This window comes from Pinus tabuliformis, chromosome 6, assembly GCF_031772625.1.
Source record: "Pinus tabuliformis cultivar Carrire ecotype Pingquan chromosome 6, CPIR1, whole genome shotgun sequence".
NCBI lineage: Eukaryota > Viridiplantae > Streptophyta > Pinopsida > Pinales > Pinaceae > Pinus > Pinus tabuliformis.
The window spans coordinates 1,471,266,248-1,471,277,449 of record NC_142292.1 but is presented as its reverse complement, the minus strand read 5'-3'; the positions used below and the strand labels follow the sequence as shown (position 1 = coordinate 1,471,277,449).

Below are 11,202 nucleotides of genomic sequence, written 5' to 3'. Positions count from 1 at the left end.
CTCGTCTTACAACAATTGAACGTGAGAACTACTTTTTTTGAAGTTCGTTTAATTTCAATACTCACTTTGTAAACTAGTGCTCCGTTTTGGGTTTTTGAAGGCTGAACATGAAATGATAGCCAGCAGAAGGCAGAATAGTGAACACTTACAAGCAGATACATGATGACATTTACACAACATGTAAGTATAAAATACCAATTAAACGTTCCTTTTTGTTTTCTTTATATTATATCATATCCTATTGGATTCAGGGTTGGAAGACTAAGGTGATCTTTTACATTCTATATTCATTAGATATCTTTTACATGGTTGGAAGGATAAGGTTATGTTTAAATTATGAATTTCAGGTGATCTTACTCGTTCTCCTATCATTTGAGGTCGATTGTCCACGTAGTTGCCCGGGATTCCCATGCGTCGACAGTTCAGCAGCTTTTTTTAAGAACATTTGACGCTTATCAAAAAAATGACGGGGATTTTACAGTATCTGCAGTGCGGGAATTTTATAGTATCTTCAGTGGAGGGAATTGACAGGAGCCGGAGTCTGAGGAGCGAGGTGTAGCTTGGGGTTTTTCGTGCCTCTAAGTTTGGCATACTGGTCGGCCACTTGGTTGCCCATGCTTCCCGAGTGCACCTTCATCTTGTGCAAACCAACTTTGGCTAACCATCGCTGGTTCTCCTTGATCCAGTCAGTGAAGATGTCTATACAGTAACTCTGCCACGGCACAAACTGAAGATATCGATGACGTAATTTGATATGTCTAATGCCTTCCAGAATGGCTTCCAGTTCTATTATGGAGACTATACTTATTTGTTAGAGTACGTTTAGTTCTATTATGGAGATTATTTTTGTGTTAGAGTTAGCATCATCACGTTTGTTGTACAAGTATCCTGGTGTTGCACTTACACATTAACACCACATAAAAAGGAGTGTTTTGCAGCCTCTTGAATATTTCCGAAACGCTAATTAAAATAATCATGACACTTCGTTGAATCGTCAATGTAATCAATTTCTATTTATTTCTTGCCCATTTCTGTTTTACAAACTAGATTTCTGGTGGCAATTAGAATGAATTATCTGTATCGGTTCGCTACCAAAACTATATAAGCAATAAATTTCAGTGTAATCCCAGAGATGGCATTATGCATGCAACTTCAGTATTGAAGGATCAATTCCCATAATGGTTTAGTATATATATAAAGTTTAATTGTAAACATATGTAGCGTGGTAGTTACAACTTATTAATCTATTTAAATAGTTGAACATAAATCTATATATAAATTTTAAATAAAGGTAGAATGACTTTTACAACTTTACTCAACAATTAACAATAGCAATAGAAACTAGAATTTAATTTAATATGGAAATTTCGTTTATAATATTTTTGTTGTTTTTCTCTTAAGTTTACAGAAACTTTGACTCGATTACACTTTAATCCACTGCCCTTGTCCACTACACCCTTCTGTGCATTGCTCTATTTAAATTACAGTGAGTGAATGCAACTTGAGTGGTATTTTGCATGCCACTAAATAGTAATGTTTTTGGTTTCTTTTAGTAATATATGTTTGGATGAGTTTTTTTAATTAAAAGATGATTGAAACAGTAATAACTTTAAAAGTTGTGTATATATTTAAAAATATATTTTAAATTGGAATAAGAATAGTTATTAAAAATATATATTTAATTATATAAAATAATTAAATAGAGTTAATTCAATATAGTTTAGGTTTATATTTTATATTAAAAAATTATAATTATTATGTTATTTTATCGGTTAAAGAGTAATTTAAATATGTAACAATATCACGTGGAAAATAATAAAAATTCGCATTTTTTTTTAAACCAGGGTTACAATTATCAAACTTTGAGATTTTGGTTGTCTCATAAATTCTTCACTGTGTTGAATCTATCTTTACCATTTAAACACTCACAATGAAATTTTTTGAAAGAAAAACTCTAGCAAGAAATTCTCAGTCAAAGTAAAATTGTAAGCTTAGACAACACCTTTTGTTAGGGTACAACTCACATGATTTATTACGGATTGGATTTATACCAACATAGATCCATCTTAAGTATAGATTTAACATGAGCCAAGAGGGATCAAATTTGTTCATGTGCAAATTCTTTAGAGTGCAAAATACAATGCCTAATTTGTTAGTGTTTAAATTGTATTTATGAATGCTATATAGAATATATATGGGACCAAATAAATTTTTTAAACATAAAAACTCCTTTTAAAATGATATATAATATATACATAATTGACATTAAAATATTTTACATAAATGTGCATCAACATCTTTATGAGGCAAATTAAAATGGTTTGTTTTATACCAATACATTTTTAATATATTTTTAACTATATGTCAATATTAATTCGTATTAAAATGTTTTATTGATAACTCACATTGAATATTTTTTTATATACAACATTAAAATATTTTATTTTGACAATTTTTTCTCTCTATATATAGATATATATGAAATTGATATCAATATAAATTAGTTAACATAGATCTTACTCACACATTTTTTTCACTTCTAATTACTTTCAGCATATTCACTATTTTTAATATACCTCACATTATTTTTCTAATTACTTTAAAACATATTCATTTGTTTTTGCAAGCATAATTTTTTATTTTTATTTTAAAGAAGCATGTGTCATCTCAACTAAATGACGAAAAAACTTACACATATCCCCTCATACTGTATTGTATAAAGATTCATCTTAAATTAAGGATCTAGCCAATTTTTTTTATGAACCTACATTATTTAAAAAATTTGTATAGTTATTTTTTATTTTTATTTTTTTTAGAATTTTTATTTTTATTTTTATTTTGATCAACATTAGCAAAATTTCAACATTGATGACGGACATCCTTACACATCATACTGGACTATAGATTATGATTTACTAAGCACGAAATTTAGATTTGATATTAAAAATTGAAATATAATTGCATAAGCTAAATTCTAAATGCATGCATATCATACCTATTTTTGGCTCATATAATTTATTTGTATTTAATTAATCAACAAAATTATAATTATATATATATATATATATATATATATATATGTCAAATAAATTAATAAACTATGAAAATTGAAAACTAAAATTTTAAAGATATTTAAAAATAAATTGATATAAAAAAGTTGAAAAAAAAAAATAAAACTATTTTTATGTATTTTTTCCTCCATCTTTGTCTTCATATTTCAAAAACATTAAAACGACGTGTTTTGTTTCCGCTCAACCCTCTCTCAAAAACATTGGATAACAGGATTTATAAGCCTATAAAAACATGAAATGATTTTCCATCAACAAATTCAATGTTGCAACTACCAAAAAAATCTTAAGTATAATAGGGAAATTTAAATATAAATAAAAAAATAGTTCAAAATTTTTAGAATATCTTCTTAGACATCTATTTAGTTTTGAAGAAGAATGCTTAAAATCCAAGCACAAACAAAGATCTTCATATTACCATTCATCCATATAATTTTTTCTCTCACTTCAATATTATTAATTATACAAAACACATTCTACTCTTTGAAATTTTTAATTTTTTGGCATTAAATAAAATGCTAACCTTTTCAAGGAAAAAGAAATTTCACTTACAATATATTGTATACATCTTATGTAAAATGTATGAAATATAGATATTTTGATTTCTCCACATTAATTATGCCAAAATCTTCAATATTAAAAAATCTCATTGGTTTCATTGTGAAGACCCATTCTAATTCCATATATGAAATTAGTATAGGAAAAGCACATTATAATAAAAAGAGGTAAACTAACCCAATACTTGATCTCTATCTAATAAATTAACAATATTAAAATTCAAATTACTTTTATGTACATTTCATTACCATAAAGAACTTAATCATATATTGCAAGGGAAATAATATTAGTTATGAATACGAAACTTTAAAACAAATGTAATAAGATAACAAAAAAATATCTTTCCTCTGGAAAAGAAAAAATTACTTCTTACTTCTAAATTAAATTAAAAGAAAGACGACGACTATTATCACTATCTCATTAAAGAATGTTATCTACTAAAAGGTGTGGGATAAATTAAAATTGTGTTCAAGCAAGTGCAATTATCATTGATTAATAAAAAAATATTTATTATAATATTGTTAATAATATTTATTATAATATTGTTAAAGAAAAATTAAAAACAATTCATATACCAATGTCATCCATTAATAAAAACATTTTTATTAAAATATTATTAAAAAATTAAATGTTTGATCACATCTTCACCACCAAATCCATACCTATTTAAACATGTTCATGTTTATTTTTAGACCTATTTCTTTTATATTTTTATTAAAATATTTATTTTAAAAAAACATGTCCAATAATTCCTCAATAAAAATCTTCACCAACAAGCGCATAAACCAATTTTGAAAACAATAATATTTGAATATAATGGCTAGCCTACAAAATAAACTTACATTTCAAAACTTCATAAGAAGGACATGAATATAGTTTTCATGCGGATGGAAATATTAAGTAGGTAAAGAATTATAGTAAGTAGGTAAAAAATTATTGTATGAAGGTAAAATTGATGAATGAGTTGTAGTTTTCTTCTATTTCGAGTTATACTCTACGAATTATGGTTGGATATCTTCATTTTTTTTATTGATTTTGATTTTAAAGTAATAAAGAAAACATTAATCTTAGAATGCATGGTATGAGTTTAGATAAATTCTTTTAATGAAATAATTAAGTTGACTTACTAAATTTTATCTTTGCATCGTAAGGATGATGCAGGTCTATCCTGCAAAACCCAGAATCTCTCCGTTTTCAGGCATATACAAAACCATTCTTGAATAATCGCCCGAGTAATTCTTTCAAAGTCCAAGCAATCTTACAAAACATCATATGCGGAAGCTCCTTTGTATTATCATTCAACTAAACACATATGGCTGGAACTTAAAATCAAAATTCAATAAAAAAACTATGCCCATGCTTCAAAAACTCAACCCGGCAAAGTCATACCACACACATCGATTTCATGTATACTAATATCAACGAATTCCGCTACCTTGACAATCCAAATGTCAACTAACCTACTCACGGTTCAAACCTTCTAAAGCATTACATCTCCTTCCGGAATTCTTTAAACTTACCGTTCTGCTGGATCATATCCACACACAGACCTTTGGCTTCTCGTCATCACCGTTGGACGCGCTCTGGCTCTGCACCGAAACAGAGTTCCGCACACTCACCACAGAATCGCTCAGTAGCTAAGGCTTTCACTGTTCAACGCCTTCGATTTGACAACCAAACTGGGTTTTAAAACCTCACTATCCTCTGTTTCAGACCTGTACTCTACGCATTGGTTTATTCCAGCGCTTGGGCAACTGCATCTACAATCGTTTGAATGGAGGCAATTGATGGTCAATCTCCATAACGATCAGTCCAACAATCGGTCGATGGCTATACACACTCGTTTATTCCAGCAAAGAACCAAACCCCATATCCTTCAACACAACAAACAAGCGATGGCTTTCACATACACATCGATTTCTTTTTCCAAAACGACTCTGTTTAGCTTATAACAAAATCGGTCACAGGTTTTTTTTTAACCAGTGCTATTCTCCGACACACCACCGACTTCGAATGTATAACCACTGACTATACTCACACCCATCGGCGATTCTACGTAGGAAAAACAAAACACTTACAGTTTACATATGAAACATATACGGTCAAGAACCGATTCATTCAGAGGTTACTCCGGCATACATTTCAGAACTAACTCCATGTGCAGAATCACAAGACAAAGGTTATTAAAACCAAACAATTCATACAAAATCGAATTCGATAATGTGCATATGGCTCAAAAGTCAAATCCTACAGAGACAAAAAAACAACAGTTACAATTAGCTTCTTGTTCATGGCCAGATACTCAAAATCCATGGCCCTTTCAACTGCTCATAGGGTTACAGGAAAAAAAAACCCCTGTCTCCTCCCCTGTCCGTTCTATTCTTTTTTTTCCCTAAATTCTACCTCAGTCCACCTAACTACTTCTTTCCACACAAGAAAGAATTAGTTATTCAGTTATAACTCAACATTAAGCTAAACTAGACCGCTTTTAATTACCTACCCTTAATGAAATTAACACAAATTTACAACCAAGTATTCCTCAAGTCTTGCATTTAGCCACAACATGTGACCACCCCGTCACATTGCTGGCCCAAGTCTAGATGCTCCTGCATCAGACTCTCACGCTTGAAAACATTCATGATCTCCTGATCATGTGCTTTCAAGAAGGAATGAAGAAAAATTCCTCCTGGATCCCAGACTTTGTCCTGGAGTTGTCCATATGCTCTGCTCCTCCATTTAGGCGGCATGTCAGTTGCTTCCTGCTTCATCTTCCTTCTCTGGTCACCATCAAAGTTGCAAACCTCTTGAAGCTTGTCAGCTTTAGAATCTGCAGCTTCTACCTCTGCAAGCAAATTTCCTGCTTCCTCGATATCTTCAACCTCAAGTGTTGCAGACCATTCCTCCCTGGCAGAGGCAGCAACTAATCTAAGTCTCTCACATCTTGCCATTGCTGCATCTCTTTCCTTTGAAATAATGAGATTTTCAGCCTCCTGCAACGCAGTAACTTTGCCTTTTATTTCTTCCTCCAGCTTCTGCAAATCTGACAAAGCCCTCTCCATTTTATGGCTGACATCATCATTCTCCAAGCTCAATGCCTTTGCCTCAACAGCAACCCGACCAGCTTCCATGAAATTTCTTGTTGTAGCTGCCACTTTCTTTTCGGCTTCTAGTTCTGGACCCCTTTTATCAATGAACAACAGTTTTTGTTTCATGGAAGTGATCTCTTGATTGAGGTTAGCTTTGGCAGATGAAAGCTCCTGAAGAGATGACCTTGCAGCTGCAACCTGCTGTCTCAACCCTTGGACTTCTTGTGAAATTTGTTCCTCCTTCTCGGCCAGTTTCACCTTATTTTCTCTGGTTTGCAAAAAGGATGAAACTATCAATTTCCTCAACTTCACCAACTCCTGAAGTATGCTTGCCTCATCCCCAGCATTTTCAGCCAACCGAACGAGGTTTACCCTCTTTTGGTCCACAGAGGTAATCAACTGATAGACTTCCATTTTATTTATGGAAAGAATTTCAGAGTTAGTCTGCAGTTGGTCTAGTACACACTGTAGTTCTTCAGACTTTTCTTTTGTTCCTATAAGATTTTCTTCAAACTTGGATACTCTATCAGAAATCCTTTTTCCAACATTTTGAATTCGCATATCACTTTCTGATATCGCTTCTTCCTCAGCTGTAACCAAGGCAAGCAGATGTTGCAGCTCTTTCATCAATGTTTCTCGAGTATTAAAAAGGATTTTTTTCCTCTTCCATGTCCTCCCTAACAGAATCATTAATTGATTCTTTGAGTTTTGCATCTGCATCTTCAATTATCTTCAATTCAATATCAGTTTCCAATTTCTTCAGCTCCAAAGCTTCGTTCTCTAGTTGCCACTTTTCCATTTCGTTGGCAGCAATGTCTTCTGCCTCTTTAATGAGAATATCTGCAGTTTCTATAACCTCCTCAAAGATGTAAAGAAGGTCATAAAACTGACCATGGATGTCATCACAAACAGTGAATTGCTTTCCATTCGGAGAAATCGCCTCTAGTAAATCCTTTGCTTGTAATACCATTTGAAATGCACACCTTCTGCGTATGTTTTCCAGATCCTTGAAGTATTCCGTCACCTTCTTTATAAATTCCAATGTTTTATTCCCTCCTTGATCCTGTTGCTGACTTCTTGTCATTGTCAGCGCTTCTTCCTTTTCTTCTCCAGTTATGTGAACAACAAAATCTTTCATCATTTCATAAGTAAAAATTTGATTGCAGATTCAGGAGCTACTTTCAGAACATTAATTCCATTCCCTCTAAAAAATCCTTTAAGACCACCTTCTCTAAAAATATTACTAATAGCTGGAATAACATGAGCTCCTGATGTCTGCACCTGCAATATCACCTTCAAACGGTCAAGAGGAGCTGTGGCGGTTCGAGACAAAGCACCAGCAACCCCTCCAGCAATAAGATAATTGGATGCATGTGTGTGCCTGTCAATACCTTCAGGAATAACTGCTTGCTCCCCAATATCTATGGGGCAAACCCTTTCCCAATACCTGTATATGTTTTCTATGGTTGCCTCATGTGGATATAAAAGGAGAAAATCCCACCACTCTTCAAATGTTATGATTCCATTATTATCCTTATCTATGTGCTCCACGAAATGCGCAAGTTCTTCATCACTCATTTCAATGCCTGCTCTAACGAGTGCTTCCCATAGCTCTTCAGGTAAAATGCAGCCATTGTGTTCCACATCTATCGCCTGAAAAATGTGGTAAAGCTCAAGTTCCTTGTCATCCATATACCGCCGAAACTCCTGGTACTCGACACGGCCATCTTGATTAGAATTGCTAACTTGAAGTAGATCCTTGGCATACTTATATTCGGCCGGTATCCGCAATGCCTGTAGACCCAGCTCAATTTGTGAATTGTAAGGGTGCCCACTGTTCATTGCATCAAAGAAATTAAACAAACTCCGGATCCTCAATTCTCTCTCCTCTTTTGTCTCCCTCAGGCTGCTCTTGGAAAGTTGCACCTGCTCTGAACTTCCTTCGAGCGGCAACATCGTAGCCAAGGGCATATGCATCAAACAGTCATCAAGCTGTTGTGGAGCATCAATTATTTTATTTGCGTCTTTCCCACCAGTTTTATCTTCTGTCACCTGTTTCTCTGAATCTAGTCTTCGTGTCAACATTTCAGTACGCTGACGCAAGTTCTCTTCTGAACTTTTGAGACCCCCATACGATCTCACCACTTCCTCATCATCATCCAGAGATATTCCTTCCCCTGGCTTGCAGATAACTTCATCTGTTTCATCTGCTTCCCCTACTTCTTCAAGCATTTTCCTCTGAACAAATTTGCCTGCGGCATCTGCCATTATCTTTGTCTTCATCCTTCCTTCTTGAGCTCCTCTCTCTACTGCAACAGCTTCAAGTACAAACGCATCACTGCTTCCTTCTTCCGAGTATTTATCTCCTAAAAGATTCTTCCCCAGACTTGTGACAGCTTCACAAGATTGTGCATCCTCCTCAGTAAATCCTGTAGTCACATCACAATTGTCAGCTACAAAAATACAAGGTTTTACATTATCCAGTCATTCCGGATTTACCCAATAGTTCAAGAAATCATCAATGATCTCCTCTTCTGTTTCTCCAATGGAAACCTCCACCTTCAACTCAGTTGCTCTGAGTTTTTCATGTCTCAATTGTATACTCATCATCTGCTCGAGCTTCCTCAGCTCTTCTCTTAACTGCATGTTTATCTGTTGATCTTTTTTTTGTTGTAGCCTCTGCCACTTCACTCTTTTCCTCATGGTCCAACCATGTCTCTGGTCTTTCATATTCTCCTGTAACAACTCCATCAATAACCCAAGTTGCACTGCTATCTCAGCTTTCTCTTTCTCATACTCTTCATTAGTCAACTGCTTCAATATGCCATTTGCCTTGGCATCTTCCTTCTCCCTCTTTCTGCTGTGGCCTCTTTCTGAACCTCTGCTCTCTCCTTTATGACTTTCAGTAGTCATCTTTCTTGTCATGAGTTTCTCACCCCTGAGTTGCACCAAGCCTCTACAACAACAAACTCTCCTGCTGCCACTTACCTCACCAATCCTTCCCACCGGATCTGGTCTTTTGGTAATCACCTGGTCCTCTACTGGAACCTTTTGAGCATTTCTCCACTGCTCCTTCAGGCTTCACTCATATGCAACTTTCGAGAACACACTTTTCCCTTTCATTCAACCTCCGTTGAATCTTTAGGTTCTGCCACATTCACCTAGAATCCCTTGCTGGACTCCTTCATCACTGCGCTTCAGCTGTGATCTGCTTCCTCCCGCTGAGACTTTCTTCAATCTGCTTGCAACCTGAACTCTGCAAACAACTTTCAAACCAGAGTTAAATATCATCTGACAACTCACCTTCAAGATCCTGTTGATCTTGCTTCACTTCCTCAACTGCACTTGCATATCTGCGCTGCAATCTTCATCAGTTCCAAAATCTGATCTTAACACATGCAATTAATTTAACTGAAAACTTAAATCTCCACATAGAGCTATTCCTGCTCTGATACCACTTGATGCAGGTCTACCCTGCAAAACCCAGAATCTCTCCGTTTTCAGGCATATACAAAACCCTTCTCGAATAATCGCCCGAGTAATTCTTTCAAAGTCCGAGCAATCTTACAAAACATCATATGCGGAAGCTCCTTTGTATTATCATTCAACTAAATCACATATGGCTGGAACTTAAAATCAAAATTCAATAAAAAAACTGTGCCCATGCTTCAAAAACTCAACCCGGCAAAGTCATACCACACACATCGATTTCATGTATACTAATATCAACGAATGTCGCTACCTTGAAAATCCAAATGTCAACTAACCTACTTACGGTTCAAACCTTCCAAAGCGTTACATCTCCTTCCGGAATTCTTTAAACTTACCGTTCTGCTTGATCATATCCACACACAGACCTTTGGCTTCTCGTCATCACCGTTGGACCTGCTCTGGCTCTGCACCGAAACAGAGTTCCGCACACTCACCACAGAATCGCTGAGTAGCTAAGGCTTTCACTGTTCAACGCCTTCGATTTGACAACCAAACTGGGTTTTAAAACCTCACTATCCTCTGTTTCAAACCTGTACTCTACGCATTGGTTTATTCCAGCGCTTGGGCAACTGCATCTACAATCATTTGAATGGAGGAAACTGATGGTCAACCTCCATAACGATCAGTCCAACAATCGGTCGATGGCTATACATACTCATTTATCCCAGCAAAGAACCAAACCCCATATCCATCAACACAGCAAACAAGCGATGGCTTTCACATACACATCGATTTTTTTTGCCAAAACGACTCTGTTCAGCTTATAACAAAATCGGTCACAGGTTTTTTTAACCAGTGCTATTCTCCGACACACCACCAATTTCGAATGTATAACCACTGACTATACTCACACCCATCAGCGATTCTACGCAGGAAAAAAAAAACACTTACAGTTTACAGATGAAACATATACGGTCAAGAACCGATTCATTCAGAGGTTACTCCTGCATACATTCCAGAACTAACTCCATGTGCAGAATCACAACACAAAGGTTATT

The 11,202-nt window shown here is 34.9% G+C and overlaps 1 protein-coding gene across 1 annotated transcript; it reads right to left on the bottom strand.

The window, feature by feature from the left end:
- Nucleotides 1-511: 511 nt before the first annotated feature.
- On the bottom strand, nt 512-10,586 carry LOC149264195 (uncharacterized). The gene is given in 6 exon segments (XM_089397122.1): nt 512-712; nt 6,326-7,372; nt 7,374-7,864; nt 7,867-9,141; nt 9,874-9,968; nt 10,540-10,586. Coding segments are annotated over 6 exon segments (3,156 nt in total).
- Nucleotides 10,587-11,202: the final 616 nt, after the last annotated feature.